The 22,686-nt window shown below is 46.6% G+C and overlaps 1 protein-coding gene across 1 annotated transcript; it reads left to right on the top strand.

Moving 5' to 3' along the window:
• The first annotated feature begins 533 nt into the window (after positions 1-533).
• LOC144702066 (AT-rich interactive domain protein) lies at positions 534-18,511 on the top strand. Its single transcript, XM_078573936.1, has 3 exons — positions 534-868; positions 5,021-5,552; positions 18,132-18,511. Exons 1-3 carry the CDS (start codon positions 534-536, stop codon positions 18,303-18,305), a joined length of 1,041 nt encoding a protein of 346 aa, XP_078430062.1. The 3' UTR covers positions 18,306-18,511.
• The last annotated feature ends 4,175 nt before the right edge of the window (positions 18,512-22,686 follow it).

Raw genomic sequence — 22,686 nt, 5'->3', positions numbered from 1 at the left:
CAGAGCGACGAAGGCATCTACGGCCAAATGGAATCAATCCGTAGGGCTCGCATGTAACAGACGCTCGTCCCTACCGGTAAGACACTCAAATACGTCGTAGTTTTCTCTCAAGACCTCTCTTACCTACCTAGCCCGAGCGTGGTGGAGTCAAGACGAAAAATATACTGCAAAGGTAAATAAACGAGTGTCGGGAGAGGACGGTGTACCTCGTCGGTGGTGGCTCGTCATGCAGTGTTGTCAATGGTTGACGACGATCGGAGCGGGTGTGGCAAAGAGTTGCCAGAGAGTTCACGAAGGCTCGATGAGCAAGGGTGATGATGCTGGAGCTATAGGTAAAAGGGGCAGAAGAGAGGTCGACGTGCGGTACCTTGTCGAGAACTAGGTCGTCTCCGGCACCTCGGCCTTGGATGGGGCCGGCTCGGGCGGATCTGGGGTAGGGACCATGTAGCCGGGAGACAGACCTGGGTAGCGTAACACCAGAGAACTGCACCACGCACGGGGCAACCAAGTGTTTGCGGTGGCTCGGCAACTCAATGACGGCTTCCGGAGCACTCGAGATGATCAATGTGCCCCACGAAGGCTGGCCGGTAGCAAACAAATCCTGCAGCCGCTTGACGACCGCCTCAAATTGTTTGGGAGATCCGTCACCAGGACTCCACGCAGGCGTGACGGTTGTCGCTTGTGAAAGGGAGAATGGCAAAGGTCACGCGGCCGGTGAGTTGATCGCAACAGCCAAGTTGACCCCGTTGTTCTTAGACTTGGAGCGAGAGAAATCCGTCATCCGTCTACCAGACCATGGATTGTGCAATCTGTGGCACCGGGGATCCAAAGGAAGCGATCGAGCATCAACAGTCGCCGGGATTTCCCGGCAATTTTCGACGCCCAAATTGAGCGGTGCGAGCGCCTGATTACCGAGATCGTCACCCAAATTTGGGGGAATGTCACCGAGTTCGATTCTCACAGGGTGTCACCGAGTTGAGGAAATTTAGCAGTCAGAATAGTCACTTATTCCACCGAAGTTGGTCGTGATTGTGCCTCGGCGGCAAATTTCACCATCGGCCGCCAACACCGATCCAACGGCGGACGAGCATTTCTGAGGCAATTAGTGGAATCTGGGGAGGGAGTGGTGAACGTCTTGGCAATTTTGGAAGGGCAAATGCCTCCCCTCGTTGCCTCTCTCACCTCCAATTCTCCATGTTTACTGCTCTGTTGATCCTCTCCTCCCTCCTCTGTTTTCTTCTCTAAACGAGGAAGGGAGACAGAGAAAATAACAATGACAATGTCTTTCTTTCTTGTTCTTCCTGGTTTAAGGGGGCTAGGGCGCCCCCCTCTTTACACAGAAAGGGGGGGGGGGTTTAAAACAAAATAAAGTAGGAAAAGGGGGCAAAGGAAGGCCCCTTTCCCTTGATGATAAAATGATGGACTTACAAAACACGTCGTGTACGCGACGAAAACACAACGACGAGAACGGGAAAATGAAACACAAAACACGGCAAAGGATGATGAAAAACAAAACACGATAATTTGAGCAATTTCACCCGATCTTTGATGATGGTGTCGGGCGGCGCGGACGACGTCGTCGATGATCTTTGATGGTGTGCACCATCATAAGGGATAGCCAAGAAGCTTAGGAAAAGTCTGGGAGGAGGTAGAACGAGAAGAAGAAAGGAACCTTTTTGTCACACCCAAGGTGATCTCTTCAGCTCCCTACCGACTGGCTTCAAGATCCAGGACGCTCCCAAAAGACTCCTTGCACCTTCAAGATGAAGGTGGACCCAGGAACAAGCTCAACAAGGAAGAAAATGGAACAAAACAATACTCACTTCTTGGATACCCTCTAGGAGGGTACATGTGGTGGTTGGATTATGGATGAACATCCAGGATTGAGTTCTTGAGGCCTCAATACTGGTGATCAGACCCAACCAACCAGATTCTTTCCCTCCAGGTTGACTTTGGAGGGAAAAGAACAAGTTGGTTAGAGTTAGTTACAAATCATCCCTAGCCCTTGGTTTTGAGCTGGAATGAATGGATGGATGGGTTCCACCTCATGAATCCTGGACTGGATCCCGACCCTGGGCTCTCCTCTAAACAATAACTTCCAGCTGGAGTCCTCCTCAGGTGTCTTGATCATCTTCAAAGCCTCCAAGGACCTTATACAAGGTTTTCTTCAAGCTCCTTCACAACAAGTCTATTGGTTGAGTCAGCTCCATTGATTAGCATGCATCTTTTTATTCGTAGCTCCTTTTGATCTGAAATTCTGTCCCAAGTCTCAAGACTCATGTCTTGACTTCCTCATAAAGTTTTATAATTTTACGACCACCGAAAGTCAACTTTTGACCTGAAAAGTCAACACACTGGGGAAATTGTTAGATTCATATACCACCTGACTCATTGAGTCTAGTGGGGTTTAGAAATATCCCTGAAATCTTCTTAAACATAAATCCCAAACTATGCAACTTGGTAGAAATACATGTCAGAGCATTGATGGAAACCTCAATTGATTAAAAAATATAGCTTTATAATTATTAGAAAAATTGGAAGGCATGATCTCATTATTATGTAAAATAATAGTTTTTTGGTAGCGTTGAACTGAATTTCAGGGTAGTTAGGATGAAGGATGCATGCAAAGGACTACCCTTATTTGACTTGATCACCCTATTACACTCAAGGTATCAGACATCACCAGTCACTTATTGACTCCAACAAGCGCCTTATTGATTCTCGACAAATCAACTACTGGACTCTTCTCAATGTAATACTAATATCAACGGAAATATATTTAATATTTCCACCTTGAGAAGAGTTAGTCACTTTGGTAACACATTCAAGTAAGCTGTTCTCGATGGTCAAACTCAACTATATCCTTTGGTTTGATAATTCAGTCAATATACATTTCCCTACGTTCATCAATTTCAAAGTTGATAGATCTCAACCATAAGTCTATCCCAGGATTCCAAATATAACATTAAATTTTTCTCAACAACAATTACTGGTGCATTTCTCCTCTATCTGCATTAGTTCACATATTTCAAACCAATATCCTCTAATAAGATATCAATTCCAAAATTGACTAAAGCCATTATAGTAATATAATTATTTGTATCACAGTCCTAAGGATTTCACTTCTGATCCTCAATTTTTTATATGTATCAAATTTCCAATTCATTGCTATAGCGCTAAATAATGCATATAAATCATAAGATAATGAAAAATTAAAACTTCCACTTGATAAATATTTTCCATTATCAATGCAGTAAAATCAATCACAACCAACTACACATGGTAGCCTTTAAACCAATACTAATTGGTAGATATTCAGATGTAAAGTATCAATGTAATATCTTGATTGATTTGTTATTCCTCTCCATGTAAGAGCCCTTCATTATGGCTCAATTGTCTTCCTCCCTCGTAGAACCAATCATGTGATTTTGTATTCATTGATTGGTCAAGATATCAGTTTTCCAGCCCGAACAAGAGCACTAAGAAATACACTGTAGAATTTTCACAAGGTTTGAGTTGATTTAAGTCTATCAAGAAAAAATTAAAACTCAAGATACATGCATGGCCCGGTATCTAAATTAAGTTGGCACTCTAATCAAAATCAGATCGGTTGGATTAGTTATGTCATTGAGAGGTCGATACCAATGCGGGCTGACAATCATGCGCCACATATCCCAAGTCTCTTAGCATATGTTTTGGCTAAGTCAACTCAGCCAAATTTTCAGTTGTTTTCCCAATTTTTTGGCCCTCAGCCCACATTTACATCCCATTTGACATATTCCAAGTTTTGTAACCAATGGACCCATGCTCCCACCATTAATGCATGAATAGAGTAACAACGAACAAATATTACAATGTGAAGCACTCAAATGTTGACAAATAATATTTAAATGCATGACATGTATTTCATATGATGTGTTATCCGGCATCCATCTTGGCCGTTGTTTTTCATCCCTAATATGATTCTCACCAAGTGTGTGTTGTCATTTGTCCTTAGCACAGTTTCTCATCAATCAGTTTATCTATATATCCATCTAGATATCTATATATTTATCTCTTGTTTTTTCAACCTAATTCAACACCTTGAATCCCCTTACCCATTTTGAATATTTTTCCTACACAATTTTGCTTTATTTTTCTTGCCATTCTCCTTTATATTCCTAAGTCAAATACCCCCTCTCTCTACCATGACTTGAAATTTGACTTTCTTACACTGTCATGGTCCCACACTAGAAGAAAATGGGACATACCTGGGCCCACTTGTCATCCTTCTAAACTTGGGGGTTTCGAATTTCTCCAAATTCAATTTTGGAAAAATCCATGGACGTGTGATGGGACAGTGACGTGACGAAATTTTCATCAGGTCACGAAGCGTCATCCATCCCATCACGTTGGGGGCGTCATGTTGCAGACATGCCGTTCCCTACGTCTGCCAATTGCCATTACCGTCCCATCCACGTCCACGGATTTTGGACAAATTCATCACAACAGCGTCACACGTCCCTCATTAGGCGTCCCGTCACATCCCCGTCACTGGAGTTGTCACCGTCACGTGTGACAAGAAGAACAACCCTTGTGGAGGAGAGAGAATAGGAGGGGCATACCTCCAATTATTTTTGAGCGGCGTCCTTTTGCGCTGGTGAATTAATACAAGGACTTTTCTGCAAAATGCCAAGAAATCGATTGAGTGATGCCACATGGCAAAATCTCAGCTGTCAGAAAGTTTAAATCTAACAGTTTATAAGCCTTTCTCGTGATTTTTAAAGACTCTTAAATATCCGTCACGGCCATCATCCGTAACGGACGTCGCGTCATGTCCCCCGTCACCGTCACCGTCGCGGACCCCTAATTCCATCATCGTCATCATCATGTCATCCGTCATGATGCCGTCACCGTGACGTGTGGCGTGACGGATGGCGGCTGCCAAACCCTAGAACTCAACTCTAGTATATATACTAAGGGAAGTACAATTGGGTCATTGGGCTTACTGGCTTTAATGGGCTTGAATGGCCCATTAAAGCTTCTCTTATCTTCTGAACTACTGGTCTGCGTTTAATGCAGGAGGGGGTGAAAATCTCGGAGATCAGTCCAAGTTCCGAGCTTTCTTCTCCGCCATGGCCATGGCGATGCTGTGCTCCGCAGGAGGGAGGAGTTGCAGCAGCTTCCAGAGAAGCAATCAAGCGGGAACGGTGAATTCTCCTTCCCCTTTACCGCGTTTGTCCTTTACCCGTGGAAAGGATGGAGAAGCCCGCAGAGGCACCGCCCTTGTGGTGTGCGCAAGGAAGGGGATTTCTTCTCGGACGCGAGGGTCAGAGAATCGGGGGAAAAAGGAAGGCAGTACGAGTACTAGGCCCAAAGAAGAAGCATCGGAGGGCAACAAAGATGGTTCCTTGTCGTCTGCCGGTGATGGATTGCAGCTGGGAACTGATGGGGGCAGCTCTATGGCGATGCCGGAGTTGCCTGGTCTCACTACTGATTTTTGGGAAGGGTCCAAGTGGGAAACCTTCGGCTTCGTCGTGCAGTACCTGTGGGCGTTTGGGATTGTTTTCGCTGTAAGAGTCCTTCATTTTGTTTGATTTTTCCCTGTTTGTGATTCTCGTATTCTTTCTTATTCAAATAATTTCCTGTTGGGTTGGTTCTTTTCGATTTTATTTTCTCACGAAGATCTTCGTGTTTTTTGTAATACAAAGTATTTGCGAGTCCGTGGTCTGATTTTGAAATTTATATTTACACATGGGGATCGTGTTCATCAATAATGAATCGCCGCTTAATCTTTAAAGTGAAAGTTGATGCCATAGTTTTTTTTACTAAACTAGGCTTTTTCCTCTCTAAAAGGGTCTTCATCACCTCTGCAACGCTTGATTTTTCGCGAGCTCATATCTTTTGGTTCAGAAGTTATGTTTCGTTTCTTTGTTGGTTCAAGTTGTTAGACTCTCAACATTATTACGCAATTCAACTTGTGCAGCATGATGGGATGTCTACAAGATATTTATGGAGTTTTTAAATGCATAACAGGAGAAATGATTCATATTTCTGATCCAACGTTGAATTGTTGATTCATATTTCTGATTCATAACTGGAGAATTTTATTTTGGGCTAATGTTACGTTCACTTTAGAGATTCGATGAACGTAAATGTCCTTCCAATGAAAATCTAGCTATGAAGAAGTTATAGTATTCGATCACCAACACCAGACAGTAATCAGTCTGTGGACAAGATAAGGTAGAAGGAAGAGCTCGGATGAAATGAATATGGAAAGATAGATGGACACAATGAAGGATTTGAGTAGACTCCCCCTTCTGGTCGCAGCCTTCTCACACGACCAGCCTTCAGCCATTCTCGGCTGCCTCCCTGGGATTCCCATTACAGACTTATTGAATGATATGGATCTCCTGCTTCGTCCTTTACTTAAAGCGCTGTCAGATATGTGCCTTTCAGATGGCATGTGTGAGTGCCTCTTGCTATCTCCTTTGCCTCTTTCTCCAATGAGGTCCTCGGAAGGACCTTATCACAACACCCTACCTGTGAGATCTTCTTGTCCTCAAGTTGAAATTTAGGAAGTTGCTCTAGCCTTTTCCTTCGTAAGTCCACAAAATGGCTGGCTTTTATACACAGAGGAGGATACCCGGCCTTTATCAGCGGAGGAGTTGGCGACGCGTCAAGCCCATCGGGACGTAGTGGCTGAGGAGGATTTAAAGACTGAAATGGACTGGCGACAGCGATCACGACAGCTTTGGCTGGCGGCAGGGGATGCAAATACCCGCTTCTTCCATCAAACAGCAAGTGGGAGACGAAGAATGAACAAGATCAACCATTTACAAGTGGAGGGGACAGTGGTCAGCGGCCAGACGGAGGTTGGACGTGCCCTAGCTAACCACTTTCGGGCTTTCTACCGTCTTGGACTGCGTAAAAAATGGAAGTGGTCTGGAGCCGACGCACCCAGGATCTCGGAAGAGCAACGAACTAAGCTAATCGAGCCTTTCTCAACTGAAGAGGCTCAGCTGGCCATTCGTGGGTTGAATGCTGAAGGGGCTCCGGGACCGGACGGCATGCCAATTTTCTTCTACAAGGAGTGCTGGGATATGGTGGGTCCGGAGGTCATGGCGACTTTGGAGGAATTCCGGAATGGTACCTGCGAGATGGACCGGCTGAACAAAGCTTATATCGTGCTTATCCCAAAATGTCCGGGAGCTGAACAAGTGGGAGAGTTCAGGCCCATCGCTCTCTCCAATTCGATATACCTGATCATCTCCAAGGTACTTGCCAACAGACTCCGCGAGGTAATCGGCTACTTAGTGAGCCCTTTTCAATCTGCTTTTGTCCCGGGTAGACACATGGTGGAGAGTGTGGTTGTGGCAGAGGAAATTCTTGCGGCCTGGAGGCGAACAGGCACCTCCGGATTTATGTGGAAGGTGGACTTCGCCAAGGCATATGATACGCTTGACTGGTGATATCTCTGGAATGTATTGCACAAGCGTGGTTTCCCGGAGGTTTGGGTGCGATGGATGAAGCTCTGCGTAGCGACCAGCACTTTTGCAGTCAATGGCCGGCCTCAAGGGGGCTGGATCCACCCCCAAAGGGGTATCCGGCAAGGATGTCCACTGGCCCCGCTTTTATTTATATTTGCGGCGGATACCTTGACGCGGTGCTCAAAACGGTTGTGTGCAAGGGGGCTGCTCAGAGGATTTCACACCCCTGGCTGGCCTAGCGGGATCCCACTCCTTCGGTATGCTGACGACACTACTTTTTTCATCGAGGGATCGGTGGAGGAGGCTGAGAACCTCTCGATCTTGCTGGACATCTTCTCCGATTTCTCTGGACTCAAACTGAATAGGGCCAAGTCTACACTCGTCGGTATCGGGCTATCTCCAGGAGATTTGTGTCAGTGCTCCCAACTTCTATATACGCCAATTGGCTCCCTGCCCATTCGGTATTTGGGCCTGCCTCTCACTGATGGCCGAGTTGGAGCACGGGAATGGCAACCGGTGGTGGAGAGGGTTGAACAGCGGCTGGGAGGCTGACGAGGTCGTCTCTTGTCTCGAGGAGGGCGACTGGTCTTGGTGAAGGCTGTGCTAGCCGCGATTCCTCTACACTTCATGTCAGTCTTCAGGATGCCGATGAGCATTCGTAGAAGGCTTGAAAGCTGCATGCGGCGATTTTTTTGGAGCGGGCCCAGTCAAGAGGAATCGAGGGGCGTGGCCCTCGTCAGCTGGGACACTGTATGTCTCCCCACGTCACAGGGAGGCCTCGGTGTCAGGCACATTCAGCACACCATCATGGCTCTACTGATCAAATGGGTACGTCGACTGATGCAGCCTCCATCAGATCAGGTCACGGCGGTCCTGCACGACAGCTACGGAAGGGGAATGGACTGGGAGCAATGGGCTACACCCCTCCGAGGGGACTCCGCTTTCATCAGGGGGCTGAGGGGGGTCTTCGCCAAGGCTCAGCCTCTCTTTCGGCCGAAGCTAGGGGATGGAACCAGCCTTCGATTCTGGTTGGACGATTGGACCGGTCTTGGGCCCCTGCGAGACCTATTCCCCAGATTATATGGTCTATCGCCCGCCCCCAGTGCCCCGGTTCGGGGGATGTGGGACAATGCGTGGTGCCCAACATTACCTGCCAATCTTTCCGAGCAACGAATGGAAGACTTCCTCCAGTTACAGCGATTGATTGCCTCTTTGCAGCCGCAAGAAGGGGCGCGGGACACCTGGGAGTGGCGAGGAGCCAGTTTTTCGGCCAAAACTGCATACCGCATTCTGCGGGGACAGGGGAGTCCAGCAGACCGCTCCCTCATACCCCGAAGTCGAATACTGTGGAGGCGGCGAATCCCACTGAAGGTGAAAATCTTCGGCTGGCTTCTCTTGCGGCGTAGACTGGTGATGCGACAGTTCCGTCAACGCTGGTACCCGGGGAATACTGCCAAATGTGTCCTATGCTCCGGGGCGGTGGAAGACTGTGGCCACCTGTTCTTCCGATGCCCGACGGCCCAGGCTGTGTGGCAGGCGGCCGGGGTGGGTAGCGTTGACCCCGCTACTGAAGAGGACTTTTGGAACTCCATCAGTGGCGGGCTGTTCCGGGAGCCGGAGTGGCAACGGATCTTCGCCCACCTTTGGGCAATATGGCTACACCGAAATGAAGTCATCTTCAAGGGGAGGCCTCCCTCCGTCGATTCTATTCTGCACGACGCTAGGGGATTGGCAAATTTTTGGAAGAGAGGTGGCTGTGGCCCCCTGATTTCGTTCCCCTTGTAATGCATGACTTGATTTTCTATGTCATTATATCAGTGGCAACGGGGGGTCCCTATTCTGGGGGACTCTCTCTATTTTCCTCAAAAAAAAAGATGGCTGGCTTTTCTACATGAGTAGTTCATTCAATGCATCTCTCGTTGGTCCAAAGTTAAGCACAACCTCTGGATAACGCGAAAGAAATGTGCCATCGCCTGCTAGACTTAGACTACAGATGACCCCGCAATTGAAAAATAGGGATGTGAATCTCTGAATCATCTTTGGACTGTGCTCTTTTATTGACAGGATATATATCTGTTTTTTCCTCAACCATGATTCCCTACTGTTCCCTCCCTTTACTCCAACTCTACTTCTATGAAGAAACCTTATTAAGGTTTCGAATTTTTTTTTGGAATCAAACTCATAAGGTTTGAAAATGAAAGGGGCAAAGAGCCATGGTATGATCAGGAACAGTCAATGATGATGTGCAGGATGTAAGATGTTCGAGCTGAAATGCATCCGTGTGCAATGTGAATGATCAGCAGAACTACAACTTCATGTGATTTTGCAGATTGTCTCCTTGCAAACAGACTGTAATCTTTGGAACGTTTTATATGCTTTAAATCGAATCCTCGCCAAGTCCCCTAGTAATGGCATCACGATGAAGTAGAGTTCTACCAAGATAGCGTAAGATCTTTCCACATGGGAATGTGAAGAAAATCGATCAGAGCTGCAATTGCATACAGAGGAATCTGAACATAGCTTTAATCAATTCAGCAAATAAGGTTATCTGATTCAAGATCATGCTACTTCCTTTTCCTACTAGAATGCACTCATGCAGTGTTAAATTGTCTAGTGATACATTCCTCACACGAAAATACCAGAGAGGGCCCAAAGACAATGAAAGTTAGTTACAGGCATGTGTGGGCCCAAAGACAATGAAAGTTAGTTACAGGCATGTGTGGGCCCGCACGTGAGAGATACCTGTTGATACACAACAATGTCTCGTAGTCCAACAACAACTTTGAACTATTCTTGAATTGCAAATCCTCTAGGGCATGACCAATAGTAGAATCCAAAGTAAATCGAATAGTACCAATGTCACATTGAATAGAAGAAGAAAACAATGAGAAGATAGATGGAGAAGGATCTCCCTCCAGGTCGATCGTCTCCCCTCCTGCCGCGGTCCCCCGCTGCTCCTGCCTCCAGTCTCTACGATCGTCCTGATCTTGTAAAACAAACTCCCTCCCCTTTTCTAGCTCAGCTTGCTCTGTTAAAGAATCTATCACGTGTGGGCCCACACATACTTGTAACTAACTTTCATTGTCTTTGGGCCCTCTCTGATATTTTCGTGTGAGGTTTGTTTTTTTTTTTTTAACAATAAAGAAGATCACCCAGCTTGGTGATCCTTCGTACACGTGGACAGGAGGGATCTAGGCCAGAAACAAATGGCCTATCATGGCCCCCATACCCTCCACCTCAGCCAAGACCAAACCAACAAAACACAAGTCTCTCCACTTCATTAATAGCCCTGTCCACCGACATTGCCGTCCCTTTGAATAAGACCTCATTGCGGTGGGACCATATTGCCCAAAGCACCGCGAATCTCAGCCCCCGCTCCTTGTCAAAACCATGTTGACGCCGCGGCAGTGTGGCCCATAAGACCGAGCTCGACGTAATCTTTGCTAGCCCCTGGCTAGCCCATATCGCACAAATGAGACGACATTGGAAAAAAAGATGCTCGCACTCCTCTTCCTCCTCCGTACAAAGGAGGCATAAAGATGATTCTGCTGGGAAAAACCTTCGACGTCTCACGCGGGTCATTGTCCGCTTCTTGGCGAACATCCAGGCAAACACCCTAACCTTTAGAGGTATCTTTTGCCTCCAAATTGAGCGACATGCCCATAAGATGATTGGGTTCTCATTGTGGTGTGTTTTCAACCTCTAGTATACTCCTCGACTGGAGAATGGACCCGATGCCCATACCCACCCATCTGTCATCCCCTCCATTGGCCTCCAGTTGCTCAGTGTTTGCTGAAGGCTTAAGAAATCCTCCACCCGCTGATTAGATAAGATGGCCGCAAAAGTTGGACACCACACACCATCCCAACACTCTTCCTCCAAAGCTTGCCGATGACAGGCTAGGGCATACAGACGAGGGAACAGGTCTCGAAATCATCCATGCGACGTCCAATTATCCATCCGAAACCTAAAGCAGGCGCCATTCCCCCATTGGGCCCTGAAAAACTCCCTGACCAAGGGAAACACCTTCCTCATCCCTCTCCAAAAGGCCGACTCCCCCCTCACCTTGTCCATCAAATTCTCCCAACCCAAATTGGAGCCATATCTGTCCCTCACTACATCCTTAATCAAGTCATCCTCCGGTCCCACGATCCGTCTAACCCATTTCGTCAGTAGAGCCACATTCAGTGTATCTAGATGAGGTACTCCAAGTCCACCCTGTTTAGTTGGCGTGCAAATGTCATTCCATGAAACCAACGCCATGCCACGCCCCTCCCCTGCATTGGACCCCTTCCAAAAGAATCTCCGCATGAGCCCGCTTATGCGTTTCTCAACACCCACTGGAAGTTTATACACGGATAAATAAAAGGTTGATATTGCTGATAGTACTGACCGCAATAGCACTAGTCTTCCTCCTTGCGATAAAACTCTCTGTTTCCATCCCTCCAAGCGTCTCTCCACCTTCTCCACCACTGGTTGCCAATCTGCTTTTTGTAGGTTACCGGCAGATAGGGGTAGCCCAGGTATCTCATAGGCAGTGATCCCACTGGCGTTCCAAGCGCACTAGCACACTGGGTCTCCTCCTCCGGCGATAGACCAAAAGCCACAAATTCTGATTTTCCTCTATTGATGAGCAGTCCCAAGCAATCTGCGAACACCCGCAGGAGTGCCGCCAAATTTTTGGCCTCCTCCACCGATCCCTCGATGAAGAACAGTGTATCATCGGCATATTGTAACAGAGGGATGCCCACAGGATAGCTCGGCGTCTAGAACCCTCTAATACATCCCCTCCCACATACCAAGGATGTACTGATGGCTAATACATCAGCTGCCAGAACAAAAAGCATCGGTGCTAAAGGACACCCTTGTCTGATCCCTCTTTGCGGTCTAATCCACCCCCGCGAACTTCGGGGCGTCCATTTACCAGCATCGCAAAGGACTGAGAAGTCACGCATCGCTTCACCCATTTGGTCCATTCCTCCGGGAAACCCCTCCTTAAAGATGCCCATAGGAATTGCCAATCCAGAGAGTCATGTGCCTTCGCAAAATCTACCTTCTACATGAATCCCTTGGTTCCATTCGCCTTCCACGAAGCAATAATCTCCCCCGCCAAGACTGCACTATCAACTAGCTGTCTTCCCGGAACAAAGGCAGATTGAAACGGACCAACCAAGTCCCCAAGCACCCCTTGTAGTCGATTGGCCAGTACCTTTGCAACTATAAGATTTATGGAGTTGGATAGTGATATGGGTCGGTAGTCGCCTACATTTTCTGCCCCTTGCCGCTTCGGTAATAAAAATAGGAAAGATTTATTAATCTTTTCTATATTTGCTTGAGGGTTTCTCAGCTCCCCCAATGTGGCCATGGCGTCCTCTTTGACCTCGTTCCAGAACTCCTTGTAGACAAACACCGGTATGCCGTCCGGCCCCGGGGCGCCTTCGCCATTCAAACCTGCCATAGCTGCCCGAACCTCCGCTATATCAAAAGGCTGTTCCAGATCATCTCTCTGGTCTTGAGTTAGTTGTGACGCCCCCTGGCCCGTCCACCGCCATCTGTTTGGGGCCTCCCGCCGTGACATCCAATGAAAATGCTCCGCCATTGCTCGACCCACTGCCTGCGTGCCGGTAAACTTGTGTGATCCGACCTTCACTGATAGGATCTGATTCACTCTCCGTCGTCCATTTGCTACAAGGTGGAAAAACCTCGTGTTGGCGTCACCCTCCTTTAGCCAGAGCTGCCGGGATCTTTGTCTCCAATCCTTTTCCTCCTTCCTATCTTCCTCTGCCACTACATCTCTCCACCTCTTTCGTTCCTGAATCTCCTCAACCATTAATGTTTGATTGTCCTCCACCTCGTCCAGTTCTCTAATCCTTGTGAGGGCCTCGATTCTCACTCTACATCTCGCCTCCCTTATCCTCCTTCTGTAGATTTTCAAGTGATCTCTCAACCCATATATGCGGATTGTATCATCTACCTTGTGATTGAACCTCACATCTTTGCTAGTTTTGTTCTCACATGATCCTCTGCTTAACATCACCTCTTGTTCTGTGAAATATGTGGTCAAAGACATTTAAATGGCCATAGTGCACACAAACCTTAAGGGGATATGCTAATACTCGTTGGTTCAATAGAACAAAACTTGCGTCTTGGTGTGATGCAAACCACATGGACGATGAGACACCACCAATTCAGGTAAGCCTTGGAATATTGAAAACCATGTACTGATCCTTCCTGTTCCTATCATCCTTCACAAGCTTTGAATAAAATTTCCAAATCTTTCCCTCAGGTAACCCTCTTTCATTAGGTTGTATAAAATAAGTATGGAAGGCCTCATTTCTCTTGGTGGCCTTCAATAGTCTATAATAATGCCATGTGGAGCGCTGTAGAAATGATTGTGTTACCACACATTATAACTCTTAATTTGGGCCTTGATGGAATTTCCCTGTACGTAGCGTATTCCCAGTTTAAGCATGGTGTCACACGATTAAATCCCAAGCTAGGTCTCTTGCTCGAATCTGGCGTGTGCCGGCCTCAATGCTTGGAGCAAAACACTGAGCAGCCTTGATCTCTTGCAGCGGAAGTCTTTGCAAATGCTTAAGATCGCATAGAAGGGGTTAGAGGAGATGGTGGCGACGCAGCCCCATCGAGGAATAGGGTCATTGCCTTAATATCGTAAAAGAGTATATCATCGTTGGGATCATTACATGGGGAAGACAAGGGGTGATACAACGAACGAGACGAGGCGCCTTGCGCTAGGGTAGTGTTACCGCACCGCCTCGAAGCTGCCGCTCCGCATACGCGCGCCCGCTCTGCCGCTACACAAGTGCCCCGGGCCGTGCGCCGTGCGCCCGCAGACGTGGCGATCACACATGCCACCCGTGCCTTGACTATCGCACACTCCATCAGCACCCGTGTCAACACCTTCGCGCGCAGCCTGCGCGACGCCGCCGCATTCAACGCCCCATGCTGGGCGCTGCAGGCCCAGCACTACCCGCGGGTGTATTACACGCCCTCTGTGCCATCTCGGAGCTCTCAGTGCACCACGTGCCTTAGTCTCCTGGCGGGATGTCTCCCTGGCCCACGCCTTGCACACGCAATGCGCGCGCTGTCCGCGCGGCCGCTGTGCGGCACCCCGCACAACTCCGTGCACTGCACCTGCGGCACGCTGCCCGGCTTGCGCATCCCGTGCCCCGCACGCAACGCACTCCGCTCCCGCACAGCGCTTGGTGCTTTCGCGTAGCGTTGGCGCCCGCGCGTGGCACTTGGCGCTGGGGCGTGGCGCTTGGCGTGCGCGCGCTCACACGCCTGTCGACCTGTACGCACAGCACGCGCGGGCTTCATCTGATCCGTCCCGCCTTGGGCGTGGACGGACACGTGCACCGTCTGCAGTGCATCACCACGTACAGGGGCATTGGTCTGAAATATCAGGTTTGGTTATCGCTACCCATAATGACTCAGTCCTTTAATGTCATGAGTCTAATACGCGGACACACCCTCCCAATAAGCATGCAGGCCTCTGGGCAGGGAATTCCGCCTAGTTAGGGGCCTAACACATTGTCATAAAAGGGTATTTGTGGATTGGTGACTTGCCAAATGATAATGAATTTTTCAATGCTGCTGTCATCTTCATTGTGATCATCATCCATGTTTGGGTTTTGAGGAAAGATGATAATGGTGATGATTCATTATCAAATGATGGATGTTGGCTCTTGGGAATCCAATAACGATGACTGTACACTCTTCTTTTGCAAAATCAACTTTCCTACAACTCTCTTGATTAGCACTTTCTGTGGGGTTCTATTAGGAAAAAAGGATTTTCAGCCGAGTGGGTGCAATGGGTCAGGAGATGTATTATGTTTCACTCATTCTTACTGTAGGTGAATGGAAGACAGGAAGGAGGGTGGATCCATCCACAACATGGGTTCAGGCAAGGATGGCCCTAGAGGTGGATGCATTGGCCACATGTACAATCAGTGCATGTGCCCAATGCTTGCTGAGGGTTTTCAGACTTTGAGCTTCCCAGCAAGCATCATGCTTCTGCGACATGCAGATGACACCACCTTTTTCGTGGAAGCTCCATGACGGAAACTAGAAACTTCACATTGCTAGACCTTTGTTGCTGATTTTACGGTTTGCAGATCAACTGAACGAAATCGGCTTCTGTTGGGTTTGACCTATCACGAGAGGAAGAGGTACAATGCCCTGGGGCTCTGGGGATGCCCATTGGAATGTTACCCAGTCGCTCTTTGACATTACCACTAACACGGATTGGAACCCGGTGATTCAGAAGGTGTAGAGGAGACGTGAGGCATGGTAAAGCCACATGCTGTCGAGAGGGGGCCAGTTGGTACTGCTGTTGTTGGTGCTCTTGGTCATTCTGTTATTTTATCTATCAGTTTTTAAGTTGCTGCAGATAATTGGAAGGCTCTTGGAAGCCATGAAGTGAAATATTTTTGGAAAAGACATCAGGGAACGGCAGAGGATCCACTAGGGTCTCTTTGGAGGCAGTTTGCCAACGCTGGAGTGAGGGGGGCTGAGGGCGCTACTCCTGCAAGACATGAACATGGCATTGCTGGCAAAATGGGCCGGCAGGATTATGGGGTTGGATGAGGACACGGCCATGAAAGTTGTGAGGGATAGCTATGGTACATAGATGAAGTGAGACAGATCTTTCCCCAAATCCAGAGGTTCTTTAAAGCCAGACTAGGGAACAAATCTCTATTCTGATACTGGCCGGATGACTGTTTGGTCCGATGTAAGCTACCGGAAGAGTTCCCATGGCTCTTCCATCTCGCGAAGAACACCCAAGTGCTTTTTGAGAATGTTGGGATGACACATGGAACCCGATTTTGGAGGGCATCCTTTCACCCGATTTTAGAGGGTGGAAGAACTGCTGAGCATGCAGCAGCCTTCGTTACACTTATAGCCTTTGAATAAGACACGGGATGGCTGGGGATGAAAAGGCACACTTTTCCCAATTCAGGATCCATAAAACAAGATTCAAGAAGGCCTAATGGAAGAGGAATCTACTGTCTTCACCTGCGGATTTCTTTCGAAGCAAAATACCCTCTTAAAAGTGAGGGCTTTTATGGCTATTAAAAAGAAGATGAATTATGACCGGAGCCTGCGCACGTTCTTCTTGTACATCAGCAGTGTATGGCATATGCACAGAGGGAGAAGAAGAATTTCCTCATATTTTCTTTGGGTATTTGTTTGCCCAGGAGATCTGGTTGCCGCAAAAGCTCACAGGGTCGGATGTGGCTTCTGAAAAGGCTTGACAGAGCTCGATCCGGGGAGGCACGTGCAGGGGATGTATGTAATAAGGGTCCTCGCAGTATTATGGGCAATATGGGTGCGCAGCCATGAGGTTGTGTTTAAGGGAAGGGCTGTATCGGCAGACATCATCTAACATGATGTGGAGAACCTCATTTCACATTGGTTTTGGAGGGAGGGATGATTGGGAATTGGACCTTTTGGTTGGTTGTGTATTTCATATTATATATAGTATTAAATACGGGTTGATCACCGTTTTCAGGTGATCTTCCCTCTTTCTTTCAAAAAAATCATCTTTGTCGTTGATGCTAAACAAGGAATGGCGGGCGATGATGAGTTTGTCGCTATCATCGTTGTCCTCTGGTGTTGTCATCGTCATTGTGATATGAGCAGGAATAATAACATGAAACAAACTTCCAATAGTAGTAAAAATGTCAGATCCGCTCAGGAACGCAACAGATATTTAGCAGGAGGCAGTAAGGCAAGAATAGAGGATCTTTGCTTTCCAGCCTTGTTGCTGCAGTAACTCTTGCGTCTACATTCTTGATCCTTTTGGTGGGAGGATGGTTTTCCCACCTAAGTCATCCTTATCGCATGCGTCTTGATGCATACTTACCCTTGTGTCTGACCCGTTTTTATGCTTTCTCTGGTAAATTTTGCTTGTTTTATCACATTGGCGTCCATTTTGGGGCACAGAGGAACTACAGCAGTGTTGACAATTCATCAACCGATGATTATTTATTATCATCCGCTCGTCGTTGTCATTGTCACCCTACACAAGAAGGCAAGATTTGAACATGCAACGTCATCTAGAAAAGCTTATGCGTTTGCCACACATCCGCATCATAATTTTTTGTTATGGAACTATAATACGCACTATAATAATCTGTCCCTGGTCAAAATTTTGCCTTGCCCCATGCCCAATCCCGTAACTGGAACGAATGATCACCTGGGCGGAGGGCTGTTCGAATTTTCACAGCAAACCGCCCAAAACTGTACAAGCACCCGCCGAATGTGTTCTGGACCATCCTTATTGTTGACACATTTATGGTTACTCATGCAGCGGTCTCTCTGCTTAAGTGGTCGCTTATGTAGGCAGTACATGAGCTGCTTCTACATAGTATCCCAGTCAGGATAATCATCCAAAAAGAAAATATTTCTGCCTCTGGGTACTGATTGAATCTTTTATCTGCCTATTTTCATGCTCGGTCTCCTACTTTTGTTTTTTTCCATTTTAATGTGCTGTATCGAAAAGTTTCAAGGTTGACAAATCGTTCGATTAGATATTGACGTCCTACTTTATCTTCGATTTTTTGTGGGATCCAATCAGCTATTACAATATTTTTTAAAAAAGCTCTCATAGAAGTACTGATCTTTGGGATTTTGAAGTTAATTGCATGTGGTATTGCGGTGGCTACGTACAATGAGGGTGCAACAGACTTCAAAGAGACGACTGTTTACAAGGAATCAACTCAGAGTCAAGATTTTCTGGAGGAGCCTGACTTATCCAGTTCAGATGTTTTTGAAGTTAATCCGACTGAGGTCGCGCCCAGTGTGGACTAGCTTCTTATAGCTCAGAGGATGAGAAGGTCATATTAATACTGTAATCTCTATGGTCAGCGCTTTCATTTCATATCCAATTTCGACAGGTTGTAAAGTAGTTATATTGAAATTTTTTGTGTCGAATAGAGCAAGCCCACATAGATATTGGATCATTATTGTGTGAAACTTGTTCCCTACTTTTTATATGATTTTTAATATTTGTCCAATCACACCGTTGTTCTTCTTTTGTGGTGGGGAGTCTCACTGCTCACTCTCCAGTCTTTTCCTTTATGTTGATTAACTGAAAATTCATGTTGCGAGTTTTTTGGTTCACTGGGGTTCTTTCTTGTGAAAAAAAATAGGTTACTGGTAGGTATGTAGCCATCCAGGATTATGATGACCTTCATCATCATATGTCTGAATCATCTGATGATCAATTTATCGTCGTCTTGCCATCGCCTTGTCATCTTCAGGTCATTGTCTTGTCGTTCATCTCGCACCAACATGGATGATGAAATTTGATTATGACAATGATTATCATGAACTCGTCTTTGTAGTGGACAGTAACCTTTAAATATCATGAACTCGTCTAGGCCCCTCCCCTTTTCCTTTAAATAGCACAGCCCTCCTCCTAGGAGAGCAGACTGGAAGTTATCGTATTTGGCTACTCGTACCTCTCCTCTCGTCTCCTCTAGTCTTATGTCCAAGCTCTGTCTTTCCCTACGATCCCCGTCCTCGTGATCAGCTCTACCTCACTGCATCGTCAGGCGGCTCGTCCTTTGCTGATCTCTACCCCTCTGCTCGGCCTCTCCCCCGTCCATTCCCGTTCTTCCCTTCCTCCCAAGGAACCTCTCTCCATCTCTCCCTCTCTTCTGTCTCATACACTCATCTATCTGTGAACGCTACAACGTAGTCGATCAATCAAGAACATCCAATTCTAGTTCGAAGGTCCAATTACGGAGTGGATAGATTAGATCACCCTGGATCGTATCAATGGACCCTAGCTGATGGTATGTTGGTGTCAACTAGGTTTCAAATCCAATGTGGGGATGCTGATAACAAGACTGGTGATGATTGGAAGGTGGAATGACGATGATGATGGTGATTTTTGAGATACCGAATGTGGATGAAGATCAAATGAAAATGGATGACAAATGGATGAGACTTTTGAATACATTAAATTTATATTTTCTTGATTCATACATTGATTTGATATTATTGATCACACGTTACTAAGTCACTCTTTATTTACTTACTGAATCTAAGTGATTATGTAATAATTTAAAAACTTTGAACAAGGATAAAACTACTGAGCGACGTTTCTGATTCCAATTCAAATGTGTTTTACTTTTGCTTAACTGCTTTGCCTCTTGGTTGATTTTTTGGGTTTATTTCATGATGGGCGTTAACAAGAACGATTATGATCAAATTTTAAGATCTCTGCTAACATATCTCATCGTTCTGTTAGAGAGGCAGGCACTAAAGTTCGGTTAGAGAGGAAGACCCTCCTTTTAGGAGGCGTGGTTTGTGATGTTTTACTTTTGCTTAACTGCGTTGCCTCTTGATTGATTTTTTGGGTTTATTTCATGATTGGCATAAACAAGAACGATTATGATCAAATTTTAACATCTCTGCTAACATATCTCATCCTTCTTCTATCTTTATTTGTTTTTGTATCCTCATCACTCTCGTAGTATGATACGAACCTACTCGGAACGTATCATATGACTCAATGTAATTCAACAGTTCCAATTGAGATAGTTCAACTGATCCGATTGATAACAAGTAGGAGACAGAGGGGGAAGAGAGGAAGAGGAGAGTTCCAGGGGTAGAGGAGAGGAGAAACGGGAATGGTTGAGCAGGGCTGTTGGCTCCACGTCGAAGAGGGCGCGTCAACCTACGAACCACAAGAGGAGAGGTGAGGAAAAACCCAGAGAGGGAGGTAGGAGAGGGAAGTGAGACCTTACTTCTGATTGCCTGCCTATTGTCGTGCCGGTGCCCCTCCTTAAGTAGGGGAGATGGCATCAAGGGCTGGTGCTAACTTGCCAGGCCCATTACCGGCCCGTTTACGGAGGTAAACCTTCCGATGGATCATATCATAGTAGATGGTCCTCCAGGTAGTAAAACTTAGTTGTGTTTTTCTTCTCGTAAGTCCTCTCCATTCCTTGGAAAGGTCTCTCAAAATTCTAATGAACACTAAAAACTTTTTTATTGTTCAGCTCTAATTTTCAATAATCTAACACTGTCTTTATTGCTCTCCTCCCTTCAATCAATATTTAGATTATAAGAAATACGGTTGCCACAATTTTTGGTGTATTAGCTTGACGTTTAAATGATGATACAACTGCGTCGTGATTAGGGAATGGCACGTCCGGGACGTGACGCCCCGGACGTGACGGGACGGTGAAGTGACGAACTGGTCGTCACGTCACCATCACGTCATTTGTCCAAGGATTTTCAGGAAAATCGTCACCGAACCGTCACTCGTCCGCAGACCCTCGTCACCGTCACGTCACCGTCACGGTGACGGAATTTTTTTTCATTTTTATAGGTTATGTATTTTTATTCTTATGGACCATTTTTTATTGTTATGTGACATAACGGCACATCCGGGAGAGATAGAGTGAGAGAGAGAGAGAGAGAGAGAGAGATTGGGAGAGAGAGAGAGATCGGGAGAGAGTGCGAGAGAGAGATCGGTAGAGAGTGCGAGAGAGAGAGATCGGGAGAGAGAGTGCGAGAGAGAGAGAGAGCGGGAGAGAGAGTGAGAGAGAGAGAGATCGGGAGAGAGAGTGAGAGAGAGAGAGAGCGGGAGAGAGAGAGAGAGAGAGAGCGGGAGAGAGAGTGCGAGAGAGAGGGAGAGAGAGTGGGAGAGAGAGTGCGAGAGAGAGAGAGAGATCGGGAGAGAGTGCGAGAGAGAGAGAGAGTGAGGGAGAGAGAGATCGGGAGAGAGAGTGCGAGAGAGAGAGATCGGGAGAGAGAGTGCGAGAGAGAGAGATCGGGAGAGAGAGTGAGGGAGAGATAGATCGGCAGAGAGTGCGCGAGAGAGAGATCGGCAGAGAGTGCGCGAGAGAGAGATCGGGAGAGAGAGTGTGTGAGAGAGAGATCGGGAGAGAGTACGAGAGAGAGAGAGAGATCGCGAGAGAGAGAGAGCGATAGAGAGAACGAAAGAGAGAGAGAGCGAGAGAGAGATCGGGAGAGAGAGTGAGAGAGAGAGATTGGGAGAGAGTGCGAGAGAGAGAGAGCGATAGAGAGAACGAAAGAGAGAGAGCGAGAGAGAAATAGAGAGCGAGAGAGAAATAGAGAGCGAGAGAGGGAGAGAACGAAAGAGAGAGAGCGAGAGAGAAATAGAGAGCGAGAGAGGGAGAGAACGAAAGAGAGAGAGCAAGAGAGAAAGAGAGAGCGAGAGAGGGAGAGAACGAGACTACGAGAGAGAGAGAGAGAGAGAGAGAGAGAGAGAGAGAGAGAGAGAACGAAAGAGAGAGAGACTTATTTAAAATTCCGTCACGGACGTCATCCATGACGGATTAATCGTCACGTCATCGTTTGGGCTACGCGTCACCGTCACCGTCACGGGCCCTCTGATTCGTCACCGTCACCGTCACATCATCTGTCACGTGACCGTCACGGTGACGCGTGACCTGACGGATGACGATTGCCGATCCCTACTCGTGATTTCAAGACATCTATCATGAACTTTCATATCTCTCTTTCCTTGTTTAAATCAATATTAAATCGCCTTGATGGTGCACCCTCTTCATCATAAAGTTAGTTCTAATCAAACCTCTCGAGATGATCATCTACATCAGAAAGATTGAGACAAAAAGAAAGACTGGTAGTTTGTATTTATCAAAACCTGAAATATCAGTATCGGAAATGGAGGGGTCAACTCTTTTCTCCCTGAAAATACTGGCTTTTATAAATCTGAACCAATCAAACGAGCATTAACACAAAAAAGACCAGGAAAAATATATGTTGAAGCATATTGAAATGCAAAAAAATATGCACAAGGATATTTCTTCATCAGTATTTATAATGCTCAAGAAAACCCATGCATGCAGAAATTATGTTCATCTTTCACGTAGATTATTGGCATTGAAAAAATAGAAAAAAAAGCAGACACTCTATTCAGGTTCTGAGTGGGTCAACTAAAAAAATCTGGAAAATGCAGCAATCTCAGGTTTCCACATTCTTTTCTTTCATTCATTTGGAGAATATTTTTATAAATAAACTACACAAAACCCTTATATTTCCAGACTACACGAGGAAGAAAAATGAAACGCTTGGGCATTGTAAGACTAAGATTCAGCTAGCCTTCATCATCTAATAAAAACTTTCACAGATCCCCTTGAAAGAGAAAAATGGGGGACATCTGGTTGAGGGTGAAGTTGATATATACAGAACC

This window comes from Wolffia australiana, chromosome 4 (genome assembly GCF_029677425.1).
Source record: "Wolffia australiana isolate 7733 chromosome 4, ASM2967742v1".
Classification (NCBI taxonomy): domain Eukaryota; kingdom Viridiplantae; phylum Streptophyta; class Magnoliopsida; order Alismatales; family Araceae; genus Wolffia; species Wolffia australiana.
The sequence above is the reverse complement of the archived record's forward strand: the minus strand, read 5'-3'. Positions and strand labels throughout refer to the sequence as shown.